Below are 22,540 nucleotides of genomic sequence, written 5' to 3' on the forward strand. Positions count from 1 at the left end.
AAGCACTCTGCCTCCAGGATTGTCGAGGCCTACCATAGGAGTGGCTTATAGGTGCACATGTGTCTATATGTAAGGATAGGTGTACTATATCTAAGTAAGGGGTGATTACACCGCCTTACCCAGGCTGTGTGAACAGACCTGTGGTGTCAGTTTGGAAGGCAAACCAGGGGTCGCACAATACATGCTACAGCCCTTGGTAGGCCTAGGGTGCACCTATGCCCTGGGTACCTATGGTACACTATACCCGGGGCTCACAAGAGTGACCCAGTAACAAACCTGGTATGTACCTAAAGTACATGGTATCAATTTACGGAGAGAACAGCTGGGCTGTGGGTCTGATTAGCAGGCCCACAGCCACACTAAATTTGAAAAACCAGACAATCACAGCAAAAAGTGGGGGTGACCATAGGAAGCAGACCCTACTCTCCTACAGTTGACAATACCCTTGTCTTCTGGGACCCAGACGCCAAGCCATTCACCTCTGGGAAGCTGGGTCATTACTTTAAGGTTAGAAGATGTGCTGATCCTCTGGATCTGGGGTGGGTGGCAAAATTGGTTGTGACGAAATAATGGGTTGCACACCTGTTTTTTCATCAAACGTTTTTGAACACTATTAATCTCAATCTTCTTTTCGTGCGGCGTGCTCACTGCTAGACATGCCAAACCCACCAGCATGTGACGAGCATGAACATCCAGATTGTGGAGCTTCTTTTTAGCCCCACTCCAGTGGCGACAGCCTTTGTTTACATTGCTTTTGCATCATTCTCTTCTCAAGTATTTGTTTTTCAACATTTTTAACCAGTCTGTAACTCTCTATTTTATTCCTTTTATCTCGTTAGATTATCCTCCTTGATTTATCCCCAAGCAAGGAAATGCAAATTTACTAAGTTTCTTATGCCTTGGTGGGCCATAAGAACCTCTCTCCCCAAAACACGTGCTGAAGCATGGTTCTTTGTTTGAGCAGTTTATTTCTTGTCCAATGCATTTCGAACCCACGCATGGGTTCTTCGTCAGGGAAAACTGTCAATAAATAAACAATAAAACACACATTTACAATCACTTATTTTTCAATGTTTTCACGAAATTTCAAATCACAATGTTACTATCACTTCGATACAGTGCGCTTACTATTGGGAATATTATTCATCCCTCACAAAACTCGACTTTTATAATCATGTTTGTGTATTCAAATGCCCAGTTCCTCTCAACTAATTAAAAATGCACTCACAGCGGGTCTAACCTCCTCTCTATCTTTCAAACCTCGACGTATGCTCTTTTCCCCTTATTCCCACCACAATATCATCCTGTTGTAACCTAATCTCAACTTTAAGTAATTTCTCTATACCCTCGTCTCCTTCGTTGTTGCTCTCCCATTCTTTCAGTCTTATACTCTGTTCGTACCTGCCGAACATGTTGTCTGTCTTTGCTCTCGTAGTGCTGGAAACGTTACCTAATGCTGTACTACCCGTTATTTAAATGGGACACTCCCTCTCTAATTACTTAGACCCGCCCGCTCATTGTGCTATCAGATTTTCCACTTGTGGTTGAAAGCAGCCTGCATTTCCCATAATACTCCTTCAAAGCCGTAGCTGGACCGAACAATTTATACATCACACATACTCATTTCTCAGTTTGAAAAAGATTTTCAGTCGCATTGTAAATCAAATGTCTAATGAATGCGTCCTCAAAACATTTTCACTCGACTTTTTTGTTAAATAAACTGGCTCGCTGAACCGGATGTTTTCATCTTGCTTGTAGAGTTCATGAAATATTGAATTGTATGCTTATCTTTCAATACGTTTTCTTTGGGTGCAAACCCCAAGGGGTCTGAAAGTGGACGTTTTAACGAAATATTGGGTTGCACACCTGTTTTTTCATCAAAAGTTTTTGAACACTATTAATCTCAATCTTCTTCTCGTGCGGCGGGCTCACTGCTAGACATGCCAAACCCACCAGCATGTGACGAACATGAACATCCAGATTGTGGAGCTTCTTTTTAGCCCCACTCCAGTGGCGACAGCCTTTGTTGACATTGCTTTTGCATCATTCTCTTCTCAAGTATTTGTTTTTCAACATTTTTATCATTTTTAACCAGTCTGTAACTCTCTATTTTATTCCTTTTATCTCGTTAGATTATCCTCCTTGATTTATCCCCAAGCAAGGAAATGCAAATTTACTAAGTTTCTTATGCTTTGGTGGGCCATAAGAACCTCTCTCCCCAAAACACGTGCTGAAGCATGGTTCTTTGTTTGTGCAGTTTATTTCTTGTCCAATGCATTTCGAACCCACGCATGGGTTCTTCGTCAGGGAAAACTGTCAATAAATAAACAATAAAACACACATTTACAATCACTTATTTTTGCAATGTTTTCACGAAATTTCAAATCACAATGTTACTATCACTTCGATACAGTGCGCTTACTATTGGGAATATTATTCATCCCTCACAAAACTCGACTTTTATAATCATGTTTGTGTATTCAAATGCCCAGTTCCTCTCAACTAATTAAAAATTCACTCACAGCGGGTCTAACCTCCTCTCTATCTTTCAAACCTCGACGTATGCTCTTTTCCCCTTATTCCCACCACAATATCACCCTGTTGTAACCTAATCTCAACTTTAAGTAATTTCTCTATACCCTTGTCTCCTTCGTTGTTGCTCTCCCATTCTTTCAGTCTTATACTCTGTTCGTACCTGCCGAACATGTTGTCTGTCTTTGCTCTCGTAGTGCTGGAAACGTTACCTAATGCTGTACTACCCGTTATTTAAATGGGACACTCCCTCTCTAATTACTTAGACCCGCCCGCTCATTGTGCTATCAGATTTTCCACTTGTGGTTGAAAGCAGCCTGCATTTCCCATAATCCTCCTTCAAAGCCGTAGCTGGACCGAACAATTTATACATCACACATACTAATTTCTCAGTTTAAAAAAGATTTTCAGTCGCATTGTAAATCAAATGTCTAATGAATGCGTCCTCAAAACATTTTCACTCGACTTTTTTGTTAAATAAACTGGCTCGCTGAACCGGATGTTTTCACCTTGCTTGTAGAGTTCATGAAATATTAAATTGTATGCTTATCTTTCAATACGTTTTCTTTGGGTGCAAACCCCAAGGGGTCTGAAAGTGGACGTTTTAACGAAATAATGGGTTGCACACCTGTTTTTTCATCAAAAGTTTTTGAACACTATTAATCTCAATCTTCTTCTCGTGCGGCGTGCTCACTGCTAGACATGCCAAACTCACCAGCATGTGACGAACATGGACATCCAGATTGTGGAGCTTCTTTTTAGCCCCACTCCAGTGGCGACAGCCTTTGTTTACATTGCTTTTGCATCATTCTCTTCTCAAATATTTGTTTTTCAACATTTTTAACCAGTCTGTAACTCTCTATTTTATTCCTTTTATCTCGTTAGATTATCCTCCTTGATTTATCCCCAAGCAAGGAAATGCAAATTTACTAAGTTTCTTATGCTTTGGTGGCCCATAAGAACCTCTCTCCCCAAAACACGTGCTGAAGCATGGTTCTTTGTTTGAGCAGTTTATTTCTTGTCCAATGCATTTCGAACCCACGCATGGGTTCTTCGTCAGGGAAAACTGTCAATAAATAAACAATAAAACACACATTTACAATCACTTATTTTTCAATGTTTTCACGAAATTTCAAATCACAATGTTACTATCACTTCGATACAGTGCGCTTACTATTGGGAATATTATTCATCCCTCACAAAACTCGACTTTTATAATCATGTTTGTGTATTCAAATGCCCAGTTCCTCTCAACTAATTAAAAATTCACTCACAGCGGGTCTAACCTCCTCTCTATCTTTCAAACCTCGACGTATGCTCTTTTCCCCTTATTCCCACCACAATATCATCCTGTTGTAACCTAATCTCAACTTTAAGTAATTTCTCTATACCCTCGTCTCCTTCGTTGTTGCTCTTCCATTCTTTCAGTCTTATACTCTGTTCGTACCTGCCGAACATGTTGTCTGTCTTTGCTCTCGTAGTGCTGGAAACGTTACCTAATGCTGTACTACCAGTTATTTAAATGGGACACTCCCTCTCTAATTACTTAGACCCGCCCGCTCATTGTGCTATCAGATTTTCCACTCGTGGTTGAAAGCAGCCTGCATTTCCCATAATACTCCTTCAAAGCCGTAGCTGGACCGAACAATTTATACATCACACATACTAATGTCTCAGTTTAAAAAAGATTTTAAGTCGCATTGTAAATCAAATGTCTAATGAATGCGTCCTCAAAACATTTTCACTCGACTTTTTTGTTAAATAAACTGGCTCGCTGAACCGGATATTTTCATCTTGCTTGTAGAGTTCATGAAATATTAAATTGCATGCTTATCTTTCAATACGTTTTCTTTGGGTGCAAACCCCAAGGGGTCTGAAAGTGGACGTTTTAACGAAATAATGGGTTGCACACCTGTTTTTTCATCAAAAGTTTTTGAACACTATTAATCTCAATCTTCTTCTCGTGCGGCGTGCTCACTGCTAGACATGCCAAACCCACCAGCATGTGACGAACATGAACATCCAGATTGTGGAGCTTCTTTTTAGCCCCACTCCAGTGGCGACAGCCTTTGTTTACATTGCTTTTGCATCATTCTCTTCTCAAGTATTTGTTTTTCAACATTTTTATCATTTTTAACCAGTCTGTAACTCTCTATTTTATTCCTTTTATCTCGTTAGATTATCCTCCTTGATTTATCCCCAAGCAAGGAAATGCAAATTTACTAAGTTTCTTATGCTTTGGTGGGCCATAAGAACCTCTCTCCCCAAAACACGTGCTGAAGCATGGTTCTTTGTTTGTGCTGTTTATTTCTTGTCCAATGCATTTCGAACCCACGCATGGGTTCTTCGTCAGGGAAAACTGTCAATAAATAAACAATAAAACACACATTTACAATCACTTATTTTTCAATGTTTTCACGAAATTTCAAATCACAATGTTACTATCACTTCGATACAGTGCGCTTACTATTGGGAATATTATTCATCTCTCACAAAACTCGACTTTTATAATCATGTTTGTGTATTCAAATGCCCAGTTCCTCTCAACTAATTAAAAATTCACTCACAGCGGGTCTAACCTCCTCTCTATCTTTCAAACCTCGACGTATGCTCTTTTCTCCTTATTCCCACCACAATATCATCCTGTTGTAACCTAATCTCAACTTTAAATAATTTCTCTATACCCTCGCCTCCTTCGTTGTTGCTCTCCCATTCTTTCAGTCTTATACTCTGTTCGTAACTGCCGAACATGTTGTCTGTCTTTGCTCTCGTAGTGCTGGAAACGTTACCTAATGCTGTACTACCCGTTATTTAAATGGGACACTCCCTCTCTAATTACTTAGACCCGCCTGCTCATTGTGCTATCAGATTTTCCACTTGTGGTTGAAAGCAGCCTGCATTTCCAATAATCCTCCTTCAAAGCCGTAGCTGGACCGAACAATTTATACATCACACATACTAATTTCTCAGTTTAAAAAAGATTTTCAGTCGCATTGTAAATCAAATGTCTAATGAATGCGTCCTCAAAACATTTTCACTCGACTTTTTTGTTAAATAAACTGGCTCGCTGAACCGGATGTTTTCACCTTGCTTGTAGAGTTCATGAAATATTAAATTGTATGCTTATCTTTCAATACGTTTTCTTTGGGTGCAAACCCCAAGGGGTCTGAAAGTGGACGTTTTAACGAAATAATGGGTTGCACACCTGTTTTTTCATCAAAAGTTTTTGAACACTATTAATCTCAATCTTCTTCTCGTGCGGCGTGTTCACTGCTAGACATGCCAAACCCACCAGCATGTGACGAACATGAACATCCAGATTGTGGAGCTTCTTTTTAGCCCCACTCCAGTGGCGACAGCCTTTGTTTACATTGCTTTTGCATCATTCTCTTCTCAAGTATTTGTTTTTCAACATTTTTAACCAGTCTGTAACTCTCTATTTTATTCCTTTTATCTCGTTAGATTATTCTCCTTGATTTATCCCCAAGCAAGGAAATGCAAATTTACTAAGTTTCTTATGCTTTGGTGGGCCATATGAACCTCTCTCCCCAAAACACGTGCTGAAGCATGGTTCTTTGTTTGAGCAGTTTATTTCTTGTCCAATGCATTTCGAACCCACGCATGGGTTCTTCGTCAGGGAAAACTGTCAATAAATAAACAATAAAACACACATTTACAATCACTTATTTTTCAATGTTTTCACGAAATTTCAAATCACAACGTTACTATCACTTCGATACAGTGCGCTTACTATTGGGAATATTATTCATCCCTCACAAAACTCGACTTTTATAATCATGTTTGTGTATTCAAATGCCCAGTTCCTCTCAACTAATTAAAAATTCACTCACAGCGGGTCTAACCTCCTCTCTATCTTTCAAACCTCGACGTATGCTCTTTTTCCCTTATTCCCACCACCATTTCGTGAAAACATTGATAAATAAGTGATTGTAAATGTGTGTTTTATTGTTTATTTATTGACAGTTTTCCCTGACGAAGAACGCATGCGTGGGTTCGAAATGCATTGGACAAGAAATAAACTGCTCAAACAAAGAACCATGCTTCAGCACGTGTTTTGGGGAGAGAGGTTCTTATGGGCCACCAAAGCATAAGAAACTTAGTAAATTTGCATTTCCTTGCTTGGGGATAAATCAAGGAGGATAATCTAACGAGATAAAAGGAATAAAATAGAGAGTTACAGACTGGTTAAAAATGTTGAAAAACAAATACTTGAGAAGAGAATGATGCAAAAGCAATGTAAACAAAGGCTGTCGCCACTGGAGTGGGGCTAAAAAGAAGCTCCACAATCTGGATGTTCAAAATTGGTTGTGAGCCAGTTCTGCCTCAGGCAGTACGGTGCAGTCCCCTAATATTATCAATATCAGAGTCATAATTAAATTAGGTTTTGAAAACTGAGTAGAAAATAACTGAATCAATTTGCTAAAATTTTTTCAAATGAAGATATAAATGAATGATTCAAATCATATCAAGGCCAGTTACTGGACAATGTAGCTTAAACCTACAAAGTCAAAATAGCATTGGGAAATGCATTCACATGCATTCACTGTGAGGGCTCACTCGGCCTAATCTGTAGTCTACTATAAATGTTTTTCATAAATATGGGTGGTGTAAATACACAAGCCACATATTATACTTTATTTTCAATGCATTAGTGGAATTTCTGTTCCATCTACCATTGCAAAAAGATGTATGGTCTGACAGAGGCATGTCTGGACTGGCAGGCTTCTTGGTACACAGCACAAAATGGGTTGATAGTGCTTGAAATGTATAATTAGGGGTCTCATGAATCTAGTGTAAATGTGAGAATTAGGGTTTGCTACACTCAGTGACTGATGCTACAACCAGTGACTCTGTAATACTAAAGATCAATGTTGTATGAGCAGAAGTGAGCCTCAATAGTTTTCAGTGTGCTGAAAACCGATAATTCACTAAAGTAGCATCCGCCCTAACAAGGATTTTCTTTGCTGAATCTAATGCCACCTTGACAATGGATAACCTTACTTTACAAGAAATCTTACCTTTATGGCTCCGCTTCATTTCCAGGGTTCAGTAGTCCGACTAAAATGGACCTGCCTTATTGTATCGACTATATATCAAAATATCACCAGTCGCATTCGGATTTCCCATAGGTTATGTGGCAGGGATAGAAGGAATGTGCCATGTAGAGAGCCTGCTTTTGTTGTGACTAAGTTGCTATGTGCATGTGTGTTCTTCTACAGTGCCCATGTTTTACCTATGACTAGACCAGATGCTGGAAGAACACACAAATCCTTGACCCATGTGGCTGTATTTCTGTCAAGGCTTCTTCTGCTGTACTCCTGATAAGAAACCTTGTCACCAGCACTTATTAAATATCGTGAGGCTAGGCTTTTCTCATTCAGCTGCCTCACAATTTCCAGGATGCTAGAACATCTATGAACCCCTGACTTGTTGAGGTCATCAAAATAAGGTAAATATATACCAGTATCTGATGACATTCACACCCCTTGTTTTGAAATTAGGACATACATTCATCCTACACATTTCCTGCCAATAAAATGCAAATTTTCTTCTGTGATCCCCAGATCCTCAAAACAAAAACATTGTTGTAGTCCATTGCAATTAAATAGAAACCTCAATCTACATAAGCAGTTTTATGTCACTTGGCCATCATCACAATTTTGACTTATTGTGAGCCTCCAACCCTGATAGGGGGTATGATACATGAAATGATACTGTTCACTATTTCCTTTCAGACCGTATCATATTTTGACACACAAGTTAAAGATACACAACTTTAATGTTTTTAAATCTTTGAATTAAGAAATATTCTTCATAACCCACAAATTGTTGGAACCCTTATGTGTAAAGAAGAAATATGTTCAAAATCATGTGTTGCTCATGCTCGAGTACATATTTGTCCTTTGCAATGAAAATTATATATTCATAGCCCATGTTGGCTGCAGATACACATGCTATGCATACTCTTGCGGTCTAGTGTTAGGCCTGGACTCTGCAAGTTGTTTTTCTCAAGAAATGTTCATGGCCGGCAACATGCGTCGTATCTCTTCTTCCTCAATGCCATGTTCAAAGGCTCTTTTGTTAGATATTTTTTTTCACCATTGGGCTCAGACAGACTGCATTGGAGCTCTTCAGGTTTCGACACCTGCGCAGCCTACGAAGAAAAATAGGACCAACATACACGATTTCAATCATGTATCTATCAACCGACATCAACACCAGTCAGGAATGTCTGTCTCCGTGTAATGGAGACAAAAAAAAGAAAGTCGGTGCCCTCAGTGCCGTGCAAAATACACTTAATCGAACACTTATTAAGTGTGTAACTTATACTTATGACTAGAGCACAAGGAGCAAGAGTGTGCATTGTGTAACCAATTTAAAAACAAAAGATGCTGTGCAATAGAAGAGATCTGCGTCTAGCACACATTATGGAGATGGTGGCCGAGGCTGTGTTCTCCCACGATGAATTGCAGGGTGGATTGAGATTGACACAAATAGAAGCAACACAAGGTAGGGTAGTCATTGCAAGCCACCACTATGTCGCCTCCGAAGAGTCCAGCGGGAATTGGCACCCTTGCACCCTTGAACTATAGTGCAGGGGTGCCTCCATTGGCTCTAGGCTGCTAAATTTATCACAGGTAGATACGCAGGGCAGCACCATATTCTTGTAAATACAGTGCAGGCCTGCATTTCAGAAGTAGCGTGGCATTAAGCCAACAAGGATAACACCACGCTCCATCACTTCTTTTGTAAATATGCCTCTCGATCTTGCAATCTGGCTCTTGAAATCACAGAGTTTGGGTAATTAAATGTACCTCCTGAATGCATGACCATTTTAAAGGAGGCCAGAAGACCAAACACAAGGGCATGCTATGCCTCTAAATGGAAACGTTGGGATCATTACTGTGCTTCAAATTACATTAATCCATCCTGGCATTCAGAACAACATCTAATATATTACTTATTACATCTAAAAAACACACATTTAGCATACTCTTTAATGCACCTGCATTTACCAGCTATTGTCACTTACTTACAAAACAGAAAACACCAATCCCATTTACACATACCTGTCATAATGCTTTTATGGAAGGTTTAAACCGGGTCATTCCACCACATACACCACCAGTACCTACATGGGACCTGAACATTAGTGTTAACTAGAAACACAGGCCCACCCTTGGAGCCATTACACAAATGTCAAGTAAAGTTCCTATCATGGAAGGTCACTTTCCTTGTGACAATTATGTCCCTAAGAAGAATCAGTGAAGTACATGCACTCACTATAAAAGAACCGTAATTTCAAGTATTCCAAGAAACTTTGTGTTTACGCACAAATCCAAAGTTTCTATCAAAGGTCATCTCACCTTTTCATTTGAACCAAACTTCGCACTTATCTGTTTTATTACCAAAACCAGAAACAGTAGCAGAAAGGGTTTAACTACAGTAGATGTCAAACGCGCTCTTATGTACTATCTGGAAAGAACAAAACCCATCATAAAAACACAACACCTATTTGTAGCATTTTCAAATCCACGCAAAGGCAATGCTATCTCAAAATCAGGAATAGCCAGATGAATAGTCAAATGTATACAAATTTGCTACGCCAAAGCCTAAAGAACATTGACAGCTATGCCTTGAGCTCATCAATGGCCTTTTTAGAGAATACTCCAGAAATTGCCATTTACAAAGCAGCAACATGGTATAAACCCACATGTTTTTACTAAACACTATTGTGTAGATGTGCAAGCCAGACAACAGGCTCAAGCAGGACAAACAGTTCTACGTATATTATTTCAAATAACTGATCAATCTCATGCTTAAAGCCACGGCGAGAGGGGTACTGCTTTCCAGTCTATGCATAGCATGTGTATCTGCAGCCAACACATGCTACAAATGGAATATGTTACTTACCCTGTAAGCAATCATTCGTAGTGTTTAGTGCTGCAGTTTTACATGCACCCTCCTACCTCCCCGGCAGGGATTAGATGGTGACACAGGAGATATGATGCCCGAGCTAACGAAAACAGAAAAACAACTTGCAGAGTCTGGGTCCAAAACTAGATGGCAAAAGTATGCATAGCATGTAAATTTGCAGCACCACGCGCTGCAAATAGATGCTTACAGGGTAATTAACATACTTCTTCTGCTATCAAAGGGAGAGACTGAACCATCTCACTTCCCTTGCTCTATTAATCAGTAAGTTAGATCATCAATGAGATTCTGATGAAAGGTCAGAGGAAATAAATATGTACTATTATATTTTATAGTATGCTGCTTATGTTTACCATGGATTTGTTTGGCGATTAAAGATGATCAATTAGTAAACTGTAGAGCTGATGTCAAAAGCCTCCTGTAAACAAAGATGCATGCTTTTATAATTTAAGCTCGCTGCAGTATGTGATCAGCCAGTGGGATGATCATCTGGAGAGGAAGAGCCAGCTCGAACAGTGGCTGGAGGCAGTGGATCAGAAAGTTGAACAGCCTGTGCACTTGCAACCTGGCTTAAAGGAAAAATTATCACAGTTTGATCACTACCAAGCTATCTTGTCAGACATTGAGGACCATACTAATGCACTGCACCGCCTCATCGAGAAATCAAAAGAGTTGTACGAAAAGACGGAGGATGAATCATTCAAGGAAGAAGCTCAAGATGAACTAAAAACACAGTTTAATGACATCACAACTGTGGTCAAGGTAATTGCTTCTACTTCTAGAACTTTGCATTATTTCTGCTTTGTGGTCTTTGTTTTTCTGTGCACGTTGGTGTTTAGTAGGGGGTTAAGTTGCTGGGACCACACACACCAAAGGGGTACTACAGAAACCCAACACAGACACTGCCTCACACATTTTAGTATACCTGGACCTTCTACCGCTTTTGTATGTTTAGTCCTCAGATGTTTGTGCATGTGATACAACAGCATGTTTAGAATAAAAGTAATTTCAGTCTAATAAAATATTACAAGTCACTTGGCAAAATTTCGATGGGGAGCAGTCCTATGAAGGACAATTAAAGAGACAGTGTCACTATGGTCAGGCCCAAGTCTTTTGGGGAGGTTGATTTATTTATCCTTGGACAAATCTTCGGGTCATCATCAGGTATCAAAACTGACCAACTTATTGTGCAATAATTTACATCTGGAAAAGAGGAGCTAAACAAGGTCTAACAAAAGGTGGATTGCATATGTTAATTATTTCCTGTGGGTGCAGTTATATCACACAAGTGCACGAAGAATGACATAAGGAATTCATGCTTTAACTTAGAATTTTGAAGTTTCCACATACAAAAAAGTAGTAACAAAAAAGAAAAACATTTGAACCAAAACAACTAGGGTTCACAATGCAAAGTGTAAAAAAAAGGTCAGAGCGTTTCTAGAAGTGACTTTAGTTGGGGGAAACACTGGGCCACTGATAAAACTGGTGCAATGCATTGCGGGGGCGTGATTGAGCTAACTATAACTGCTAAATTTCTCTGGTTTTGTACGAGTGAAATGTGAGCCTAACTATAGCGTCCCTGTAGGTTTTTTCCAGGGAATTGCTAAGGTGTTTTAATTCTACTTCCTTACTATAACGTCCCGGTAACCTTTGTTTTTTCAGTGAATTTCTAAGGTATCTTAAATGCTAAATCCTAGCTATAAACTCCCTTTAACCTCTGATTTTTTTAAGTGAATTTCTATGGTTTTGTAATTCTATTTCCTAACTATAATGTTCCTGTAACCTTTTGTAACCTTTGTGTTTTTTTAGTGGATTTCTAACATTTTATAAATGCTAATTCCTAACTATAACATCCGTTTGACCTTTGTTTTTTAAGAGAATTTCTAACGTTTTTTAAATGCTAATTCCTAACTATAACATCCGTGTGACCTTGTTTTTTTTAAGTGAATTTCAGCCACCACCACATTCAAAACTTATAACTGCAACATTTACTATCTAAATGACTTTATAATTGCATGTATATCTCCCATAATATCTCTATACTGCGTGACTGTCTCAGTGCATCTATGAGGGGGTGAATCAGTGTCTCAGTAGGTCTGTGATTGTTTGCATGAGCCTGTCAGTCAATCTGTGAGTAGGTTTGTGAGTGCCTTTGTACATTTGTAAGTAAGTATATGACTGACAGAATCTGTGAATGGATACATGAGTGTCTAAGTGTGTGTCTGAGTTGGTGAATGAGTGGGTGCATGAGTGTCTGAGTGAATCAGTGAGAGAGTGCAGAGTCTCTCAGTAGATATATGACTTGGAGCATGAGTGTCTGAGTGGTTCTGTGGATAGGTGCGTGGGTCTCTGAGTCTATTAGTGGCTGTGTGCATAAGTCTCCGAGAGGGTGCGTGGGTGACTACATGGGTGTGTGAATGTCTGAGTGGGTCTGTGAGTGGGTATATTAGTGTCTGGGTGAATCTGTGAGTGCGTGTACAAGTGTCTCAATGGGTCTTTGAGTGAGAGCATAAGTCTCTGAGTGGGTGAGTGAACAGGTACATGCATGAGTGTTTGAGATGGTCTATAACTGGGAAGGCAAGTGTCTGGGTGGGTCTGTGAGTAGATGCATAAGTCTTTGATTGAGTGAGTGAGTGTGTGAGTGAGTGCATGTACATCTGATTGAGTCTATGAGTAGGTGTGTGAGTATCTGAGTGAGTAACTGGGTGTATAACCCTCTGCCAGGATCTGTGACAGAGAGTGTGAGAGACTACATGGGTGTGTGAGTGAGTATATGACTGTATGAGTGGATCTATGAGTGGGTGTATGAGTGTCTCATTGGGTCTGTCAGTGAGTGTGTGAGTGTCTCAGTGAGTCCATATGTGCGTGTGTGAGTGGGTCTTTAAGTGGATCAGTACATCTCGTAGTGGGTCTGTACATGGGTGTGTGACTCTCTAAGTGAGTCTGTAAGTGGGTGCATAAGTATCTGAGTGAGTCTGTGAATGGGCACATGACTGTCCAGGTGGGTCTGTGAGTGAGTGTAAGAGTCTCTAAGTGGGTATGAGACTGTGCGAATGAGTCTATGAATAGGTCTCTAAGGTAGTGTGTGAGTCTTTGAGTGGGTGTGTACATTGGTGTGTCACTCTCTGAGTGAGTCTGTAAGTGGGTGCATAGGTAACTTTATGGGTATGTGAGTGGGTGCATGTGTATCTGAGTGGGTATGTGACTGGATGTATAAGTGTGTGAGTGGGTGTCTAAGTGTCTGAGTGACTTTGTGACTGTGTACATGAGTCTGTGAAGGTGACCGGCAAGTGTGTACAAATATATAGATATTCATATTTTTTTGTTTTACAATTCTACCAATATTCGCAGTGACACTGCAAGAATCGCCATGGCCCTGTGATGGTACATGGTGCTGCGCTGGCACTGGCGCTTGTGGTGTCGTCGCGAATATCGCATATGATTAAACAAATCTATTTTGGACACATGACTTGTGTCACTAACACACCTATTTCTCAAACATGGGGTCAGAGTATCCCCACCCTGACTCCTTATGTTGGCTTTCACACCAATTTTCAGCCCCGGGAACCGTTCGCGAACAATGAAATGGCAGCTGCAATTTTCTATCCAAGTTGGGTCAAGCCTAGCACAGCATTCCCGATGGGGTGCACATCCGCGATTAATCGCATACCCACCATGAAATAACTACCTACTGGCGACCACCAGTAGGTAATAGCCACCAGTAGGTAGTTAGAGTTAGGACCAGAGTTTCCATAGAAAAAGCGTTTTTTTTGTTTTGCCAATACCTTTAGTGCTGCTTGATGAATCTTGATGACATTTTCATAAAACTTTCCCTTTTTGGTTCAGCTGCTGTGTTGAAAGTTTCAGGGTGATCCGTCAAGTGGGTGCCGAGAAAAAAGGGGGTCCCAAAACACGTTTCCCCATGTTATGTCTATGGCGATTTTTCAATTTTTGAACATACCTACAGCCGAACTACTGAACGGAATTACACCAATTTATTTCTACAAAGAAATCTGGGGGGCCTCACCTTCCTGGGGCTTGAAACTAAAATAATGTGGGAGGGCCACATGAACCCCCCACACCCACAGGAACCACCACCTCCCCGGGGTTATCACTCTCAATAATAGGGGGGGGGCTTGGACCCCACCAGCCCTGGGGACTGCCACCTCCCGGGCCTTTAAATAAAAAATAAATGCAGGGCCGTGTGGACCCCCCACAGCCCCAGGGACCACCACCTCCCCGGGGCTTTCATTTTCAATAATTGGGGGGTGCGCGCACACTCCGCTGCCCTGGGGACCGCCACATCCCCAGGACAATTACCAGAAAAATATGTGGGGGCCCTTGCAGCCCCTTCCACTGCCTTGGGGACCGCCTCCCCCTGGTGTTCTAATGATATAATGCAGGGGGTCCGTTGCAGACCCCCAGCCCCATGGGGCTACATGAAAGAAATAAAGGGGCACACAGCCCCCCTCCTGGAGCCAAAGATGGCCCTGGGGACCGTCACCCCCTAGTGCCGGCTCCATCAATGTCCCGTGGTGCCCACCCCCGGGTCATTGCAGTTTGGCACCAATCCTGCCAAACCTTATCAAATTCTGCTTCTAGTAAAAGAGAGCAGAAAATGCAAAGCAGAATTGCTTTTGGACAGAGGGAGTTGCATGTTAGTAGCTCACTCTGTCCACAAGCAATGCGGCAGAGACCGCGGTTCCCAACTTGAAAAACTGGATGCCCCGAGTGGGAGCAGAGCACCCAGGAGTGTGACCAGGCCCAGGGGGATGGGGACCACTCCCTTATTTTTTATATATTTATATATATCCTTTTTTTAAATCAAGGGCAGGACCTGGGGTTGGGGTTCCTCGGGGCCAAAATTGGCCCAGGGAAGGGGGGCCACGCAGCCCCCCTTCCTTTAACTTGAAACAAAAGGTTTTTTTAACGAAACATTAGGCCCCAGATTGGGGTCCCCGGGCCGTAATCTGCCTAGGTAGGGGGTCTGTGTGGCCCCCTCCCTATTCTCAGAATGCCTGGCCCCAGGGGATGGGGTCCTTGGGGCCAAATACGGCCCAGGGATGGGGGTTACTGGTACGATGCCAGAGGGCCCACCCCTTTTTGCAGCACTCAGCAATTGTGCCTCCTGGTGTGCTGCTGGTTGGGGGATGAAGTACCCTTGGCTGCTGAGGATCTTAGGGGCCAACAATACCTCCTGAGACCTCCAGTAAGTACCACACAGAGGGATTGCTGAATGGTGGTCAAAGGCCAAGCCTCCTTTCTTCCCCACTCTGCAAAGGTGCCTCTCGGTGCACTGCTGGTGGGGGAATGACATCCCCTTGCCTCCTGAGGGCCTCAGGATTAAAGTGGACTCCTTCCCCCAACCAGTAGCGTGCCAGTAGGTGTGTTTGCAGAGTGGTGCAGAAAGGGAGTGTGGTTATCGAAAACGTTTCCACAAACCCACTGTGTGGGACTCACTGGAGGTAACAGGGAGGGGTAGTTGGCCCCCAAGGAAGCTCTAGCATCTTCATCCCCCTACTAGTAGTGCGCCTAGAGGCGCCAAGAGGCGCACTTGCAGAGTGGTGAAGAAACGGGGCGTGGTCTCCGACAGCCTCTCAGCAATCCTGGTGTGTGAGACTCACTGCATGTCCTTGGGTGCCAACTACACCTCCAGTTACCTCTAGTAAGTCCCACACAGCAGGACTGCTGAGACCTGTAATCATAAGTCGTTGGTATTTATTGTGCCCGAAATAGTCCAATCCCAGCAGTGTCACAATATATCAGCTACGGGAAATATTGCTCTATTTTATGGACCAGCTGTAATCGGGGCCTTACTATAGTGTAGGATGTAAAATTCAATTACACTAAGATGCCGTGAGGTGACTTTGGTGTATTGGAATAAGCATTAGCAAAGCCAATAGGTCTGGTTTGCATTCCTAGTCTGGACTTAAACATTAAAAACCTGCTGCAGATGAAGAAAAGTTGCAGAACCATTGCTTACTGCATACAGTGCATCTATAGCAAAAAAAAAAAAATGCGTAATGCTTTAGTCTACTTTTGAGATGTAAAGTATTCCCTCATGAGCAGTTGCACAAGCTCTCCAAAGAAGACGGAATCACACACCTACCAGCCAATAGCATGAAGTGAGATAAATATGCTTGTCTGGGCAGAGCCAAAGTCCACTCTGTGTATAGTTTAAATGTCTTGTAGCAATAGGTAAAGCATATAGCTACACTGTGGAGCCAGACCTAACTACACCGCATTTTCACTCTATCCCTTGACAGGAAAAAATGAGAAAAGTGGAGGACATTGTGAAGGACCATTTGCTCTACATTGATGCTGTTCAAGAATTCACTGATTGGCTGCATTCAGCAAAGGAAGAACTACATCGATGGTCGGATGTGTCAGGAGATGCTCCCGCCATACAGAAGAAACTGTCGAAAATCAAGGTACAAGAGAAAAAGACAAAGTCAGATTTTCGATAATTAGTTACCATTCTTTAAGGGAGCCTTTCCGGAGGTCATTGTGTCAACGGTGAGAGCAGGCTTCTTAATTCATATTCTATAGGTGTCTCAAATATGGAGAACAACTTCCTGTGGCTCATTTTGTCTTCTCTTTTTTGTCTCTTTCAAAAACACTTGGATGTGTGCAACAAAATGGCCTCTCTTTATCAATATATTTCTCCATTTCCCTCTATTAAATTTCATTCACTGCCTCATCTCTCTTACTTTTTCTTGCTCTCAATTTCGATCTTATTTCTCTGTCCCATTTTATACCCTTTGTAGTCTGTATCCCTCTATTGAATAGTCTATTCCATCTACTCTCCTCTTTCCCCCACCCCTTTCACTTCCCTTTTGCCTAACTTTCTCCCCTTCTTTATCTCTCTTGGTTGCTCTCATTCTCTTTTCTTCAGATCTTACTCTCTCTCTCTTTCTCCGTAATCTCTCTCCCTCTATATGGGTAGATTTTATTTCCATTTTTGTTTTACTTAAGTGCATGTTCTCTTTCTCTCTTGTTCTCTCTCTCTCTCTCTCTCTCTCTCTCTCTCTCTCTCTCTCTCTCTCTCTCTCTCTCTCTCTCTTCTCTTATGGTGTACCACTTTCTCTCTCCCTTTCACCTTCTTCTCTCTCTCCCTTTGACCCCATTCTTTATCTTTCATTTTGTCAGAGACACTCAGGAGCATATGAGAGGCTTGCACCTCCGAAGCATCACTTTTCCTAACACTCCGGCCTCGCAGACCTCTCACCCATATCTATGAGGCCACACAAAGCCACTTTGTGTAACTTTGCATGGCTTCATAGATATGGAGTGAGGCAAGGCAGTGCAAGTCGCTACGTTGCTTTACTCTGCACCAAGGAGGCATTCCATGGGCATTGCGGCGGGTTTTCCCCATGCAACACCCATGGATTTTGACCTGCTCCAGGTTTATTTAATCACATAAACATGGGGCAGCGACAAAACCTTACGCCTTTCCAGCGCAGTCCTCGTTTTTCCTCTTTCCATGTGCACACACAGAAAGAGGAAAACGCCTCTCAGCGTTGTTTTTGTGCAGGAAGGTGCCTCTTCCTGCACAAAAACAATCCTGCATGCAACACAGACACCCTTGCATCATGGTGCAAGGGTGCCTCTTTTGGCACTACGCAGCAAATTGTGTGCCAGCGCCGAGAGAAAGGACAGGAATGCACCCTATTTCATAAATACAGTGCATTCCTGCCCTTTCACATTGTTATAGGACAGCGCAGCAAGAAGACTTGTGGCGCTGCCCTGCCACAATTTCCCATAAACAAGGCCTATAGTTTTTTATTTCTTTATTCAGAATCCCTCTACCACAGGTGGATCATCCACAAACCCACCTATAACTACGCTCCACATCACTCTCCATGGCCCACACTCCTTGTATACGCAGGAGCGGCAGCCACTCCTTCTCCCACCTGTCCACTAAGTCCTGGAATGGCCTCCCCCCTCCGAACTGCCCCCACCATACTAGAATTCAGGAAAGGCCTGAAAAACTGGCTTTTTAACTAACACCGCAGTAGCACCACTCCCCCCCCCCCCCCCCCCCTGCCCTGTGCCTGGATACCCTAACGAGTGATAAGCAGAGCTATACAAACCCGGTTTGATTGATTCATCCAATCTCTCTTTTTTCTCTTTTTCTTTTCTAGCACTTTCTGTTGTCCTCCCTGTCTCTAACAATGTCCTTTACCTCATCAGTATCCCTCATATTTTGGGTTTTCCGTCTGCCTTCTTGTGTCTTTTCACCAAAAGAATGTCCTTTCCGTGATTTAGTTGTTACTTCTTCTAGAACTAGCAACAAAGGCAACCTGCAGTGGGTGGGGGGTTCCTAGGTGGGTGATGGTAATGCTTTCAAGACGAAATTCTTGGGAGGATTATAAGTATAACCAACCCATTGTTACGGGTGGGAAGGGAAAAATACCCTTTTCTTTTAATAACCCTCACTCACTCTAATAGTGACATGCTTCATCATAGGGCTCACCCCAACTCCTAAAGGTCGGTGGGCTCGACCGTGTTTCAGGGAGCACTTAAGATATTGTGTATGGGGGTGTACCATTAAAGATAAAATTCCTCACCCACTTCTAAAGAATTCTTTAATAATGGAGTGGGAGGTAAGGTTAAAATATATACAAACGGGTGTTTAGGGTGTGATGGTCCTATGACCCTAAATTCAGCACCAACATGTTTCAGCCCTTCCTATCTGACCTAAAATGGTCCTGGGCTTTCGTCAGGGTAGAACGTAATGAGGTTACTAACCCCAAAGACGTGAGTGCATGTAAACTATTTGTCTCGAGCACTTCTAAGTGTTAAAAAACGGAACAAGCCTAATGCTTGCCACTGGTCTGGATGAAGAATTACCCATACAACTTATGGCAAAAGATTCCCAAGGGAGTGCAGGAGGGAGGCCTTGTAGTCACACTCTCGTCAAAGTTCCTGCCCTGCTGGAACCTACTAGTACTCAGGCTCCCTGGCTTTGCGCTGATTTCTTGTTTCTACATAATAATATAGAGCAGTTTATCTTTTTAAGTAATCAAATAAATGTCTGAGAATTCATTGGCGTAATAGAGCCCACTGTGTATTTTGCCTCACCAGGTGCCAAAAATATTTAGGATGCCATGCAATTCTACCCACTGAGTGCATTTGTTTTTCTCGTGGTGTGTTGGTTCCGTTTGAGTGAATCTTGATCACAGTGCCTCTGTCTGTAATCCCCTGGTTCGACTGCTGCTGTTGCTTCATGTAGCAAATCAAATGCTATGTTAGTTTATACGCTCGCTGAGCTGGGCATGTACACTAAAGTGGGACATTCAGCGTTTGCTTCATGTCATAATGTGAATTAACAGCCTGATTCATCACGCTGAATTGCGCTCGCAAAGGGCCAGATTCTGAGAATCTGGCCCTTTGCGAGTGAGATTTTTGCATTTGGGATTCATCATCCCAAATGCAAAAATCGGTAATAGCGATTTCGCTATTTTGCGAGGAATTACATTTAAGGAATCTCTATTTGAGATTCCTTAAATGCAATTCATCATCCATTTATAAATAGCGAATTCGCAATTTCGGCCCGCTATTTACCGCGAGGTCAAACCTCGTGGTAAATAGCGAAAACTTAGAAAAATGCTTTTAAAAGCATTTTTCTAAGTTGCATGTTGCACACACACATGTCCTTTGGACATGTGTGTGCGCAACACCTGTTTAAATTTGCATTTAAGGGGTGCTACAGGGTGTCCTTTGGACACCCCTGGCACCCTTTAAATCGCTATCTTATTTGCGATTAGCAAATTGCTAATTGCAAATAAGGAATACTCCCCATTCATTCCTATGGGCCTTTTGGCCCATAGGAATGAATGGGGAGTTATTCCTTGTTTGCGATTAGCAATTTGCTAATCGCAAATAAGGAATATTTAGGAATCACATTTTTTTTTGCGATTCCTACATGAATCCTGTTTTGCGAGCCTGTAATAGCGATTCCTTATGAATCGCTATTATAGACTCGCAAAACGGGTCGTTGATTAATCAGGCTGTAAGTCTTTAACTGGAACTAAGGAAAGTAGGCCGTTTCTGATACTCTTACTTATATCGTCTGCATTATTGTTAAATATTTGGGCATGGTGTGTGATGTCTTTATTTTCGTGCGCAGGATTGCATGTATCTTAAACAAGCCAAAATACTTCTTTTTTTGTTTCCCTCTTCCGATTCTTCCTAGCCTGTCTCTAGAACAGTTAATTTGTTAACAAATTGTAATGTTTTTTTAGTGCTGTTGTTTGGCCCTGTCTGTTGTTGCGCGGTGGCATAGCCGTGGTGTCACGGGCCCTCTTGCAAAGAAGGAAATGGACCCCTGGCTAATATTTTAATTGTAAAATCCATCAAAAATCAGGGTTCCGTGGGACCCCAGGCCTCTAGGACCCTGTGCCACTACGCCTGCTGCCCCGGCGGGAACTACGCCCCTGTCTGTTGGCATGCCCTGTCCGTGGTTGTTCTGCCCTGTCTGTTGCACTATCTTGCAAATTGTTGTAATGATCTGGCTGTTGCACTGAGCTCTGTGTTTAGTCGGCCCTGACTCTCTTTGCACTCGCCTTTCTCTTGCGCTGACCTGCTGTTTCTTGTGTTTTGTGGCACTGACCTCTCGTTTATTTTTGTCACTCTGTATGTTGTACTGCCCTATATACTGTTGCGCCCCTGTTTGTTGCCCTGACCCGTCAGTTGTCACGCTGCCACGTGTGTTGATGTGGTGTCATGTCTGTTGTGATATCCAGTCTATTACGGTGGCCTCTGTGTTTCTGCTGCACTGGATGTTGTTGTGCACAGCCCTGCCTGTCGCGCTGCCTTTTGCGTTACCCTGCCCTCTGAGGTCTTGCGTTGCACTGCCTGTTCCCTGGTGTGCTTATCTGTCTCCTCGTGTGCCCTACATTACCCTGTTCATTCCGCTGCCCTGCCTGCTGCACTTCTATGTCTATTGTTGTGCTACTCTCTCTGTCGGGGGTTCCCTGTCTGTTGCGCTGTCCTGCCTCGTACACTGCTCTGACTTGCATCTCTGCACCACTAGCTGTCGGACTGTCATCCATTTTGTTGTTCTGTCCTGTCTTTGCACTTACCTGTCTCTTACTACTCTGTCCTGTCTGTTGGACTGCTCTGGGTATTGGTGACTTGCCATGTCCCTATTGCAGTACCCTGCCTCTTGTTGTGCTGCACTTTCTTATGTTGTGCTGCCCAGTGTCTTGTTGTGCTTCATTGCTTAGTGCTGTGCTGTCATTTCCTTTGTTGTGCTGCCCTTTCAGTTTGTGCACTGGCATGTCTCTTGTTGTGCTGTCTCTTGTTAGGTGCCTTTTGTCATGTTGCTCTTGACCCTGTCTCTCATTGCACTGCCTTGACTACTATTGCTTACTTGCTTTGCTTTGCCCTGTCTCTTGATGACCTACTGTGTCTGTTGTGCTGCCCTGACTCTCTGTGCATTGTCCGTTCTCTAGTTGCGCTGCCCTTTCTCTTGTTGCGCTGCCCTGTCTCTTGTTGCACAGCCTCGTCTGTTGTGTTACCCTAACTGTTGTTGCGCTGTCCAGGCTCTTGTGTGCTGCTTTGTCTCTTGCTGCGCTACCCTTTTTCTTGTCGCGCAACGCGCTACCATTTCTTGTTACTTCATCGTCTTCGTCTCTTGTTGTGGGGCCCTGTCTCTTATTGCGCTACCCTATCTCTTGTTGGACTGTCCTGTCTTGTTGCGGTGCCCTTCTCTTGTGCTGCCCTGTCTTTTGTATTTTCATGCCTCTTGTTGCGCTGCCTTGTCTGTTGCCGTGCCTCGACTCTAGTTTCGCTTTTCTGTTTCTTGTTGACTTCCCTGTCTCTGTGTTAGCGCCCCGCGTTGTTTCTGGCTGTGCTTGTGGCGGTCTGTGAAACCAACAACAACGTAACAAATGCATTTTGCAGTTTGTCTGCCAAAATTATTTTCTTCACAGACAAAAATAGATGCGCGTTTGAAAGTTCGTCAAAGCAAGCATTGTTTCTTGGCATTCTTGCATGTTTCGCGCGTTAAAACTCACATGGGATGCACAACACGTTTGACATGTCA

The 22,540-nt window shown here is 42.6% G+C and overlaps 1 protein-coding gene across 1 annotated transcript in view; it reads left to right on the top strand.

The window, feature by feature from the left end:
- The window catches only part of SYNE1 (spectrin repeat containing nuclear envelope protein 1), a 2,319,318-nt gene that overhangs the window by 883,913 nt on the left and 1,412,865 nt on the right, over nt 1-22,540 (top strand). Inside the window, exons 54-55 of the mRNA XM_086926873.1 lie at nt 10,941-11,250; nt 16,755-16,919. Coding sequence (XP_086782999.1) covers nt 10,941-11,250; nt 16,755-16,919 — 475 coding nt within the window. The remainder of the gene's footprint in view (nt 1-10,940; nt 11,251-16,754; nt 16,920-22,540) is intronic.

The sequence above is a fragment of the Lissotriton vulgaris genome, chromosome 6, assembly GCF_964263255.1.
Source record: "Lissotriton vulgaris chromosome 6, aLisVul1.2, whole genome shotgun sequence".
NCBI classification, from domain to species: Eukaryota; Metazoa; Chordata; class Amphibia; order Caudata; family Salamandridae; genus Lissotriton; species Lissotriton vulgaris.